The following is a 13,831-nucleotide window of genomic DNA, read 5'->3' as shown; positions in this document are numbered from 1 at the left end:
AGATGGGCATATGAAGAGAAGCGTGTAATTCTGAAAAGTGTCTGGGAATTGTCGCTTGATGGCTGATTCCGTTCAATATTGCTCATGTACCAACAACTGCTTGATTAAGGTGAGCACCTCGTAATGTGATGTCACTACTATACATGATGTCATTAAAACTAGTTTACCTGTTAAATCAACATGATGCATTACAGCCAATGAGCTGGTCTATGCAATCCATTGGTTTGTCACAGGCTGATGTTCCTAGACAGACAGACAGGGAAGCAGACAGCCTTCAGAGTCTGTAATCTGTGGTTCAGATGCATTACTCAGCACAGTCAGGTGGGACAGTGTGATAATTGTGATGAAAATAATTTAGTCTCCAAGCCAATTGATGTGTCATCTCATCACTGGGGATAATAGTTTTTTTATTTTTTATCTTTATATAGACAACAAATTATTTAGAACTGTCTTTGTTGCAAAGGGACTGTTATATCATTACAAGTGTGTGTGTGTGTGTGTGTGTGTGTGTGTGTCTTTCTATTTGTTTTCGAGAGTCTGTGTGATGCAGTGTTGATTCGCCCAGTGATGACCAGTCCAGATCATGTACTGCACCTAATGGACAACCTCCAGTACAGAAAAAGATGGCATCAATAACTGCTGTTTATACTGAATATTAAGACTCCTGTCAGCAAAAGTGGGAAGCTGTGCAGGATAGGATGTCCAGTAACACACATGTATAATGAAGTAGGTTTTCCCAGAACATTCAAAGTGTGACTGCATAGAAAGTGCCTTAAAACTCAGTTATTATTGTTAAATAGTGCTGACACCTTCCTAAAGACAAAACAAAGTAGTTAGTGTGAACTTCCAGAGCTTGGTTTAGGCTACTTGCCAAACATGTGGGAAGCATTTGTTTGGCTAATCGTAAAAGATTGTCCATTAAAGACATGCATCTGAAATCTGTTAGATCACCTGTGCTGCTTGAAGACAGAGAGATAAACATGGTGTGTTTCCCAGTTGTTTAAAAAAAGAGGTTTATTGCAATTAGAACAGAATTACACTATGGTCTAAATCACAACAAATATCACATGGGAGAAAAAGAACAAAAACAACACAAAAGAGGTAAAAACATGTGACAGTATGTCTGACTAAAGCTTTAGATTGTTTACAATTAAAGGATGTCAAATAAACTAGCAAAATAAAACAAAAAAGCACTATAAACTCAAAGCTTGCTTTCTTCGTAATAATAAAATAATTTTAAATGACAGTAAAAAGTAGATTCCTTATTTATGTCCTTTTTTTTGTTTTGTTTTGTATGCACAATAAACATACGATCCATAAGTACAAATAAATGTTTTGGAGTTGAGTATGTCATGTACTTTGCTTGTACTAAAATAGTAGATTTCGATTATTTATTAGTTAGTTTATTATTAACTATTAATTTATCCTGTGCATTATTATTTGTCTTATAGATGACAACACAGGTGTTTTTCCCAGAGACAAAATAAATAAAGAATGCATGCTGGTTATGATTATTAATGTTAAAGTTATTGATATTATGCAGAACAATAAACATAACACGACACATCCATAGTAAAGTACAGAGATATAAATGTCATATGTACCTGGCATACAAAATAGATTTAGGTGTATTATTTCTTTGTTTATTATTATTATTTACTATTATTTGGTCTTGTTAATTTTGATTGTTTGTCTTATCATAAATCACAACACAGGTATTAATCTTAGAGTTGAAAATAAAAGAGAACAAAGAAAAATGAACATTCACTTCAAATGCATAAAGTACAGAGAAATGTAAAGGAGTTCCTATAGTATATAGTATAGATACAGTACTTAATATACTCATACATCAGCTACTACTACATAAGATACTATATATATATTGATTTATTCTTAATATTTAAGTGCTGGTATGCTTTTTTGCATATATATATATATATATATATATAGATTAATATGTATTATTGTCTTTTTCTTAATTATTTTTCTTGATTTTTGGTACATATTGATTTATTAATATTAATCGCATTTATCTTATTTTGTTTTATATATAGAATTTATTTGCTTATAAATACGTATTATGAAAATAAATAAAACTATAAATACTGAATACATATGTCTTAACATTTATTATTTGTCTTTATTTTTCGTTGATACAGATGTTTAGATTCTGTAGATATTTAACTTTTGAAAGTAGCTACTAATCTACTTTTTTGCTTATAAATACTTATAATGAATAGTAATACAATTATACATACAAAATATAAATGTCTTAATATTTAGTTATCATTTATATTTTACTGTATAGTTTTCCGTTCTTTTTCTTTGATATAATTCTCTGTATTTCTCGTTATTTATCGACTGTCTCAGTGGATGAAGTGTTGCAGGTTTGCCGCTGCGCAGGTGGCGTCATTGCGCTCCGTATAAAACAGCGCGCAGGCGCGTCCACGGGAGAGAAAGTCTCGGGAATACCGGACAACACTGACGCTACGCAGCCGCACTCACACGCACCTCAACGGAGACACTCCAGACACATCGTTAGTTATTAAACACAGTATATCAGAGTACTAAAGCATCATGCCGGCCACAGAGAAAGACCTGGCGGAGGACGCGCCGTGGAAGAAGATCCAGCAGAACACCTTCACGCGCTGGTGTAACGAGCACCTGAAGAGCGTCAACAAACGCATCGCGGACCTGCAGCTGGACCTGAGCGACGGACTGCGCCTCATCTCACTGCTGGAGGTGCTCAGCCAGAAGAAGATGTACAGAAAATACCACCCGAGACCCACATTCAGACAGATGAAGCTGGAGAACGTGTCCGTGGCTCTCGAGTTTCTGGACCGAGAGAACATCAAGCTCGTCTCCATCGGTGAGTATCATGTTCTTGCTGTCTGTCACCTCGTACTGTGAGGAAAAGTTTATTATAAGTAGGATCAGAATGGTTTATTGTCAGATAAATAGCATCTAATGTGCTTGCTCTAATGACTATACTGTTATTTACATGGCACTTTCAGAAGAATAGTGTGGCGGGACCGTGTGCTCGTATCAGATGGATTCTATAATTGTTTTTTGGGTTTCTTTGAAGTACCATGCAAATACCAATTTCTACTGTAGCCTACCATTATATTTCAAAGTGCCATGGTATTACCACCTGAGACTATTGTGGTACTTCAACTGAACTGTTTGGTCATGTCTGTCTTATATAAAAAAGTACTGTGGCTGTACATGGTCTAATTTTGGTGCTGAATGCTCCCCATATCCATGTATTTACATGGTACCCCAATACATTATATGGGCATATTCCATGGTAGCACTAAACATATGGGATTGCCATAGTGCATATCCGAAAACACTTTTCAGTACTTTATGAAATATAGTGAAGGTAACAATTTTTTAAATGCGAGAGCATTTTTCATATTTTAGTCAGCTAATACCAGTTGTGTGTCTTCGACCATAATACATGGCCAATTTGCTACATCCATAAACCTTTTATGCCAGCATCAAGATTTTAAGCCTAAATGAAACTTTGGTTAGTGTCTGCACCCAATCAAATGCTCAGCCTTTCTAAGTATACTTTGTTTCACTGTGTGCACATACACCAGTGGTTTGCACACGCACACTACAGCTACTGTGAGATACCAGACTATTTCTCTTGAGGAGTTTAGATCCATAAAGATGTCTTTAGTCCTTCAGACTCGAATTAAACAAACACTGGTATCTCCTGACCTCCTCGCACACGTGCTCTTGATGTGCACGACAACTGTTGTTGTTTTCCACCTTCATTGCTGTTTTTCTAGCGCTGCTTCGTGAGTGCAATGGCTCAAATGTGAGTGTTGCCACCTTGTGGACTCACTAAGTAGTGCAAATAATTGCATTCATATACGGTTAGAAAAATCGGGCCACACTCTTTCAGTGCTCGAGCACTCTGATGATGACGAAATTTGTGTTGTGCTTCCTGTACGTAAACGCCTAGCATGTGACCGAAATATACTTTGGCTATTAGGCTGAAAGTGTCTAATGCTTGTGCCCAAACCCAAACCCCAAACCCGCCCCCTGAAACTGCCGATACCTAATCAAGTGGGATCACCCCAAGTGAAATGCCCCAATCCTCCTATAGTACCACCCCTGTATGAATGTATCAGGGAAGGTGAATGTGTTCGGTCCTGTAAGTATAAACACACTTTTTTATGCCTCCCTCCAGTAGTTCATTTTAAATGATCCTGTAGTGTGACAAGGAAAGGTTTTTTCTCAACAACATCTTTATAACACGAGTGTCTCAATCATGTGAATCCTGAGCGAATGTTGCCTTCTTGACAGAGATAAGAGATAATGTCCTTCCATTTTCTATTGAGTCTTGGATTCTTCGTCTTATCTGTTAATGTTTCTGCATTATTTCTCATTCCAGTCCAGATAAGGGAAAGTGACCATGAATTGCATTCTTTTGTTCATTAAGATTTAGGATCCAAAGAATGTTCAGGATTCCAGTGGTTTAAAAATTAAGAGTTTAGTTTCACAACCGTGTATTTGCTTCCAAACACTTTTTAATAGCTCGCAACATTCTTGGAGACAATCCAAACTCATTAAATGGCATCACTTGTGGCTTTCACATCATTTCTCACACTGTCTTTGTTTTATTTTTAAGCATTTAGTACTGCTGTATAATTATGTGAACCCCAGGTATGGACTTTTCTTGTACGTCTCGTCTGAGCGATTAAAACAGGTGCTTATCTTCAGGTGATGGGTTCAAAGGAAGACTGATAAGTCACCCCCATATTTGGCAATCAGTTACTGTGCAGGAAAACACAGGCAAACATTGCCACGGCAACGCCTACAACACGCATCCTGATTTCCTTGGTGTCTTCTCGTCAGGTGACATGCTTTCACGAGCACATCAATTGTCAGAGACAATAAAGACCTTGTTTCTGATGAAGTTTAAGGTATGTTGGCTCATGCCAACTCATGAGAATGTGTCATTGTGGTCTTCCTGTTTTGTGTATTTGCCTTTTTCGTCATCTTTATTCAGCCTCTCCTAGAAAGAGGGTGAGCTTTGGGTTACCTGCCTTCAATTTGATTTTGAATTTTTTCCATAAGCTAAATATCTTTCATGGAATGCCAAAAATTTCCAATATTGACCATTACTTATATTAGCACAGGAAGGGCATGGAAAGTCTCTATAGTTTTAGATTTACACACACAGTTCCTGTATGACCGTATCTTCCTGTCCAGAAACTGCCCATGGGCTGCTTCAATAGGTCTAAATGATATACATGTATAGAATGGCTTGGAAACGGTGAGCGTTATCATGAGGGTCAGTGCCCAGACTTTCCACTCACCCAACGGTTTCAAAGGGCAGATGGGTGACAATTCACAGCTAAATAAAGACGCAAAGATCACACGTCTGCTATTTTGAATGTTAATCTCACGGGATTACTCTTGTGAATTTTTATTTCTATAGTGTGAAATGCGATGGGGGGGGGGGGGGATAATTGAAAAGGTCAATTGATGAACTTTACTTGGCCTGCTGATTGCAGTTGGATCTTATGGGTGTTCGTCTCGTGATGGCCCACTTTGCGCTGTCTGACCGACATTTAATTGCACACAAGTCACCAGTGTCGATCTGATGGGCTGGCCTCTTTGTAACTTCATTGTTTCAGGTTGAAATGAGTCTTCCTGGAAACCATGAATGCAGGTTCTCAAACCGATTATGCTTGATAAGAGTGGTCATGTTAGGACCATAAACAGTTTTCCTTTAATGTGATCGACATGCACAGATTGTTGCCAATTACACCGATTTCACATTGCGTGCAAACACCGACTTTAAACTCTACTGGCGTTCTTACCGGCTTATCCAATATCCACAAGTGTTGTGCTCAAAACTGTTTAACTTTTGACGTCAAAAGCAGGAAATAATCTATTGATTTTAAATCTCATGTAAATGAATTGCTTGCGTCATTAGATTTTGAGAATTAATTTGATCCTTATCGGTGGATTGGTGTGTATGTAACCCTTTAGATCTTCTACCAAGCTGCTACAACGAGATCTAAAGATCTACCATTACTGTGGACATTTTATTTTAAGTTAAAAGGAACTTTTATATTATTATTTCTTTATTAACCCATCAAAAATTAAAATAATTGTGATTTAATTTTTTGTTTTTATCGCCCACCCCTATTTCTGTATGTGCCAAAGTTTGCCAGGTTAGTGGCATCAAATATTCACCTTTTTGAGTGCCATTTTTCACCTCTAAAAACGTAGCGTTTCGAGGACGCTGCATTACTGCATACTTTGGGAAAAATAAGACATTAGTAAACAGAAAACAGAATTTTCAAACGATAAGGGCTTAGTGTGGATGTGTGCTTCATAGAGTGAAACTAGATACCCACAAGCAGAACTTTTATATCATTCTTTGTTTTCTGAGTTATATCTATAAAATTATTGGTACTTATATTTTTTTATGGACAGAAAGTTGTACTAAATTTGCACATTTCTGCATTTATTTTTAATCTGTATGAGTGTTCGTTTTTTTTGTTGTTGTGCGAAATAAGGTAAACCCACCGCTAAACAACATATAAAAGCAAAACACAAATGATTGTTGCTTTGTAGGTCAGTCAGACAGGCTCCTACTGACTTAGTGGGCTGTTCTTCGCCAGAATAAGTTGCAAAGTGGACATTCGTCAAAAGTCTGGCTGTGCGTGCCATCCGTCTCGCGGACAGCCCTTAAAAGTATACTCTTGACCACAAGCCGATACCGACACATTCGACGGCTGCTACATGATGCTACTGTATTTAGTACAGTGAATGGCACAGATTCTGTCAGCGTGTTTAGAAAAACTGTGCTGCACACGAGCAGTCTGCACGTACAATGCTGATGACGAAATATGTTTTTTTGCTTGATGTTCATGTGGTTTGCACTTATTTCACCAATCCATCGTTATTTCAGTCTTCCCATGTGCCTTTTTCCCTTTAATTTCACCAGTGCCCCCTCGTATGAGGCTTGATCTCTCCGTACCATATCAGTTTCGTTCCAAAATATATGGCTTTGTTCATGTGGTTTTCAACCACCCCAGAAATAGACACAGTGGTTCTATTGATGTTCTGAGGTCGGTTCATGCTGAGTCACTCAAGTAACTATGATTCCACCCTGACGTCCTGATTTTTCCACCGTTGCAGGATAGTGACGCCCTTAAGAGCTTGAAGACATGCTTGGAGCCATGCAGGCATAGAATGAACACTTCTTAAGGGCCGTGCACTTTTATTTTCCCGTTAGAGACATATTTCTGTTGCCATCAAGCTTAGCGAGGTGTGGGAACTACTTCAACATTCAGTGTGATGTGAAACACCTCTATGACATCATTATATGACATCACTAACCCTAACGATTAAGTGAACACGGTGAATTAAAGTCAACGTGAAATACGGTTTGCAACAGTTATTTGTTGTAGTTGCTGGATTTTTGATAAGGAAAGTGTTATATTAAAATACATTATATTCATCAGGAATTGTTAAAAACTTTTGGTTTGCAAAAGTGGGCATTACATACCAGAATGGAGTGGAAGGGGAGGGGCTGAAAATATTTCAGGGGTTTGTGATGTCAATCGGAGAGTTATTTCAAATTCTAAATTTTTATTTATTTATTTATTTTTATTTGCAAACATGTTTTAGATCTGTCTTTAGAGACGACTCGTAATCAACCCCTACGAAAAAATCTCTGTCAGTGATAGCAGCAACCACAAGTGTATCGTTGAGCTCCTTAGAGTTCAACTCCCTGCTTGAATCAACTATCGTTCTCTTGCCAAACCTAGCAACAGCGTCGGCCTGTTAGAGAAGCATGACCCTGGAAGATGTTGAAAGCATACCCCCTCCATGCATCTTCTACTCTCAACCCAAACAAATAGGATTCTCCAGGCAGAGCTGTCATTCTCATGGAATTCACTGGTGTTTAATGTCCTTTAATCGCAACAGAAACCGCAAGCCACCGTTGGCCTCCCTCTGGGATCAACCCTACCAGCTTCAGTCTTTATTCTCCAAAGAATAGCTCTATAGAGCGAGAGGAAGAGAGCGATCTCTGGTGCTTTCTCAATCTGGCTGCTTCAGTTTGCTTCATAATGTGATTGTATTAGAATTTGTGAAATTTTTTACATGTTTGGTTTAAGCCATTTTATTTTAATTCCCCACTATACAATAAAATCCTGAAGGTGGGACCCGAGCCATATCTACTGACTTCTATGGACTTTTTTTATTTGGGTCAACCAGTAACCACCAGAACAACCTACAAACACACTTAAAAAAAAAAAAAAAAAAAAAGTGACGAGTTTTGCATGGGCAAACATGTTGGCTTCAGAAAATATAGAGATCTAGTTGTGTCCATGTGCAATGTTTGCTCGTCTGTGGGTTCATTTGCTGACGGTAAGACCAGGTCGGGGATTTTTGGAGTGCATTTGTGAAGGACTTAGTCACACATGAGCTGAGATCCAAAGCCAAAGTGGCCCGAGACATTTGCTCAAGATTCAAAAATTCCCCGCTGAAAAATTCAGAGCAATTTAAGATGTGCAAAGCAAATCCTGATTGGGAAAACATTTTATTAAAAGCTCCGTTTCAACTGTGGTCCTCCTTGTGAGCACCAGCTTTGCTAACCAGAAGGTTGAAAGGATTTTGTTTAAGCTGTTTTTGAGTAGCATTAAATTATGCTTTTGTTTCTTTTTATGCTTTTTTTTTTTCCATCAATGGCTTAATTATCGTTAAACCCCTCAGATTTTGTTTGCACCATTCTTCAGTAGATGTAGAGATCGGAGTCAAACAAACATAACTCAGTTCTTGTTGGATTGGTTGGATTGTCTCCTCAGTATTTAGACTTCTGTTTCATTTTAGTCTATATGTCTCTGAATGATCTTTTGGTTTGTGGACAGGCCAATGGAAAATCATCAGATGTTTCTCTACATGACTGTGGTGTTACCAGGTCATCTGTATTTCCATTGGCTTCTCCTACCCTTCCAAATCCATCCTGATGCCCAGAACAGAGTGCATCTTTGATGCCCGCGGTCGGCACTTTGCTTTCAGATGCTGTATCTTCGTGCTAGGCAAACAGTAGCAAGAATCGTGTGGGTGAACCAAAGCTTCTCAGTTTTTCCTCGTTTATTTAAACCAGTGGCTGTCAATTGGTGGGTCACGACTTGAAAATGAGTCCTGCTTGTCTGTTTTGATATGGTCATGGACAGTGAAATGCAATGCTAAATGCAAATAATAAAACGCAACTCGCCAGATAATCTTGCATTGTCAGTATACAAAATAAAGCTTGGAGAGCTTGACATTTGAAGTGGAATGACCTAAGGTTGCTGTATTGTTTTATTTGCTTTTCTGTTTGAATATGACGCAAGCCTTCCTGCCTTTTATAAATGCGGATTAGCGGAAAATTGCATTGCCTCGTCTTGTTTTGCAATGCATCATTTAAGATGGATTTGACAGTGGACGCTGAACAACTGTTGTGTATCTTGGCTTTCATTTACCCATCTTGCATAAACAGATTATGCAAGATTGCATGAACATGCCATGATCCTGTTGAGTTTTTGCACTTCTGACACTGCTAAAATAAAAGGATCATGGGTGCTGATGGGTTGAATTACTTTGGAAGGGTTTTAATTACAGTAAGAATGGGCTTAATTACAGCCAGATCATTTACCTGTACAACATATATTTGTTTAATTTACTCTGTCAATGAAAGTTCTCAGAGTTGTTCTGACAAGCAGTCATGAGAGCAGATCTAGTTGGCCTGTGAGCTCATTATCAGGGCATGGATGAGATTCTTGAGACCGAAGTTACAAGGTTCGATTGGTTTTTTAGGAGCAATGATGATTGAAAACATCAGCGTTTGCCAATTATTGTACGTCATTATAAAACTTGTTTTTATTTAATCATGTCCCAGTATTGTTTGCCGTCCTCGTAGAAGGTTATTGCAGCTAAAAGTCACCCGTGTAGAGCAAGTAACCTCCCTCCAGGGTTTCCGCGGGTCTTAAAAAGGTCTTAAATCTAAGCAACAAGTCTTTAATTCCTATGGTCATGGCATTAAATGTTGTATGAGGGATTGTGTTCTCATTGCGTTAATGTTGGGTGACCAGACATCCCGGTTTGAAGAGGCGTGTCCCTACAATTCTCTAAACATTGTAATTATGTCCTGGTTTCAGCTGGTAGGCTCACTGATTTTTTTTTTTTTTTTTCTACTTAATTTGATGTACTCATTTTCTTTTGTCTTTTGGTTTGCAGAGAAGAGAAGCAGTTTTGAAGTGTTGCACGTTGATTTGTCGATACTTTCATTCTAGTCTTTCTGCAAATCTGCTGAAATGTATCTGGATACCATGTCAATGATGTCATATGTTTGGCGTGCACTCTTTGTCATCCTGTCAGTCAGCACAAGTAGAAAGCACCAATAATAAATGTGTTTTCAACAACGAGCTGAAAGAAGCCGATCCATTTCTCCATGCAGCATGTGAATATGTAAGCGAGTATTTTTGTGTAATGTTCATTTCCCCACGAGCACGGAGGGAAATCAGACAATGCCACATTTAGATGGCTACACTGCACTTTTTAAGTAGTACAAGCACTTATATGTTCAGATGTGGGGGTTGTATTTTGAATTTTCTGTTACAATATTGTGACTCTTTGTGGAGTAATTTCATAATGACATATACAATATGACATCATATGGCTCGGATCGGCTACATAGAATTTGTACATAAAAAAAAGCTAAAATGTGGTTCACAAAAAAAAATTGTGCCTATACAGTTAAGTGCAGAAGTTTGCATAACCATTTTGTTTTTATAATTTTTCACACCCCTTTCAGAATGTATACAAATAGTCTAAAAGAGAATTTTATCTATGTAGTTCTGCCCTTCAAAAGCTACATTTTACCCTTTACACAAATCAGACTGTTCAAAAGTTTGCACCTCTTGGTTATGTTGCCTTCTTGAGCATCAATATTTGTTTGCAACTTTTGTAATAGGTGTGTATGAGTCCCTAAATTTTCATAATCTGGACCTCATATACATGTATAGCCACCATATAGAACTCAAATGTGCATAAGATTGTGAGAATCCAACACACACACATTGATTCCTTAAAATCTTTAGATGGTCTTAATAAGGCCTTAAAGTCTTAAATTTAGCTTCATGAAACCTGCAGAAACCCTGTCACTCATATTCTCTGACCCGCTCTCAGACACGGCACTGATCGGCACACGTAGCCTAACTCTCAGAACTTGTTCTGGATCGGGCTTTCGTTTGCCCTTTAACACACGTTCATGCAGAGAAAGACACATTTTTTACTTTATTTTCGGCCTTATCCTTCCCCTACGACAGGCTCCTATGAATCACAAATCGCAGTGAAATGATTACATTGTCAACCCCCTGCTGAGCTATTTTTGCTTTGTTGATTTTTGCTTTAAAAAATACATTAATTTATTGAAACACAAACTTCAAATGCATTTTATATTAAACAAAAATGGCAATTAAAATAACGAGGTGATGGCACTTAAATAACCACCTCCCCAAATCCAAACAATTCATGTCTCAAATGGCCCCATCACACTAGTATCTGTGGAATATTACTAATAGCCTACAAATTAAGAACTAAAGATTATAATAATCAATAATCAATAATAATAATAATAATAATAATAATAATAATAAATCCTAATAAATTCTTTGTGTTCCCAAAATAATGCTTTCAAATGTGCGTTCTTATCAAATTTTTGTTTTGCATTTTGGTAATCCAGTTAATGCTGCAAAACTGGAGGTGAAGTTGAAAGTGTCTTGTTATTTTATGATTTAATCACTTTCGTCTTTTTGTTTCTTTAAATCAAAGATATGCAGTATATTACTGAACCTGCAGAGTTGCGTGCACAATAAATGTTAACCGCAAACTTCTCCGTGGAAATAAACTCACAGCACATGATATACCTGCATTTGGACGAGGAGCTTGCGAAGTCTTATCAGCCTCGTCGCATTTGGCGGGTAGGGCTGCACCTAACGATTATTATTTTATCGATTTATCTAACGGTTCTTTTTCTGATTAGTCGATTAATCTAACGACTAATTTGCTGATTTATCTAAAGATTTCTTTTATTATTATTACTTGATTAATATAACCATTAATTAACCAAAAATAAATATAAAAAACTTGTCTCATATTTCAATATTTTATTAAATTCTCTTCTCTTTAACGCCAACAAATGCACAAGAAACAGTGTGCACTGCAGGGCATTATTCTGCAACAAAAATAGCCCCGTCTTAAATGTGATCTCCATTTTACAGTCCAACATTCATTTTATTTTGGAGAGATTTTAAGAACTTGTTCAATTCGAGTAAAAAGGAAATGCAATCTACATTTAGCAATTCAACAACAAAATAAATGAAACAAATGTAAAATTCAAGTCAAGTTCAGGAGGAATATCAAAACATTGTGCAACCTTGAGTTTAGCAGTCCAACATAAAAAATAGTTTTACAGTAAAATTAGTGCAATTTGAGTAACACATGTTTTTCTAACAGTAATAAGTAAAACTTGTTCATTCTTAATCATCTCTCAGTAATACACACCCAACATACCACATACACACAATCTCTCTCCCCCTCCTTCTGTCCCTCCCCTCCACATTCCACCTCTCCTCTCTCACTCATCTTACAGTAACATTAGTGCAATTGAACAACAGTTCACTTTTTCAAACAGGAATAACTAAAACAATCTGCATTAAATCTCAGTGGGGCAAGGAATATAATTTAAATGATTTACAGACTGTATGTCTTAAAAATATCGAAATCATACATTTTCTCACTCATACATGACCATTAAAGTAAACAGAAATTAGATGACGCATGGTGTAAAGTTACTTTAGCAGCGGTGCAGAAATTACTTTTAACATGGGGGCGATGAGGAAGCATTTAGAACATATATTTTAAGTGACTACTGCAACAGAAACACGTGTTGTAATACTACATCATGTTTGGGTGGGAATCCATGCTTAAACCGACGTATTTATGTTATCTATTACGTCGATGAATCGTCCCAGCCCTATTGCCGGGTGCTAGTTTCACACCCTGAGCTAATGTTTAACATATTTTCCGACTTCCCAGATCCATGGTTTTGCAATGTAATGAAATTGACGATCATTGTCTGTCAATGAGCGTCACAATCAAAATTGGGATATTTGTAAAATATTGTCAATATCCAATTTCATCATCCCATCCCATCGCCCAGCCCTAATGATAACTCGTAACAATTCGGATGAGATGGCAAAATCTGAAGATATTCTAAGAATTTATTCCCATGCAGACCAACCAGTCCTCAAACATATTTTCAAATCGATACAAAATGGGCATAAAATTTTAGCTAGCCTCTGATCCAGCACTGTTTTAAGAAAGAAAACGTCTTGTTCCATATTTATTTATGCTTGACAAATGACTCCTGAACTTCAATGTCAGTAAACTGTAACGCACTTCCCTCGTCTCGTTCCAAACTATGATTTTCTTCCATCGGACAGAAAAGTATTTTTTTTTCTGGTAAAAATAATGGTTGGGTTCAGGGTTTGGGTAAGAGGTTAGACTTTATGGTTATGTTTAGGTTTGGAGTTAAACTAAGGAAATATCGAAATCGTTCATTGGTTCGTGTAGTTTTCTCAACTGGATTATAAATCATACGGTTTGGTATGAGCCAACACATACAATTAGTAAGACTTCCTTTAGATAGGTTTGATTTATGCTCTTATTTTTAAGACATATTCTCATATTTCGGTTGTTGTTGAATAATGTTTTATTAAAGGGTAAAAGTCAAAGTTTTGTTGATGTT

The 13,831-nt window shown here is 37.2% G+C and overlaps 1 protein-coding gene across 2 annotated transcripts in view; it reads left to right on the top strand.

Annotated features, from left to right (window-relative positions):
* The first annotated feature begins 2,469 nt into the window (after nt 1-2,469).
* Nucleotides 2,470-13,831, top strand: part of LOC127632516 (filamin-B-like) — a 98,592-nt gene continuing 87,230 nt past the window's right edge. For both annotated transcript variants that reach the window (XM_052111133.1, XM_052111132.1), the window contains exon 1: nt 2,470-2,869. In XM_052111133.1, coding sequence (XP_051967093.1) covers nt 2,578-2,869 — 292 coding nt within the window. In that variant the 5' untranslated portion in view covers nt 2,470-2,577. The remainder of the gene's footprint in view (nt 2,870-13,831) is intronic.

This window comes from Xyrauchen texanus, chromosome 39 (assembly GCF_025860055.1).
Source record: "Xyrauchen texanus isolate HMW12.3.18 chromosome 39, RBS_HiC_50CHRs, whole genome shotgun sequence".
NCBI lineage: Eukaryota > Metazoa > Chordata > Actinopteri > Cypriniformes > Catostomidae > Xyrauchen > Xyrauchen texanus.
The sequence above is the reverse complement of the archived record's forward strand: the minus strand, read 5'-3'. Positions and strand labels throughout refer to the sequence as shown.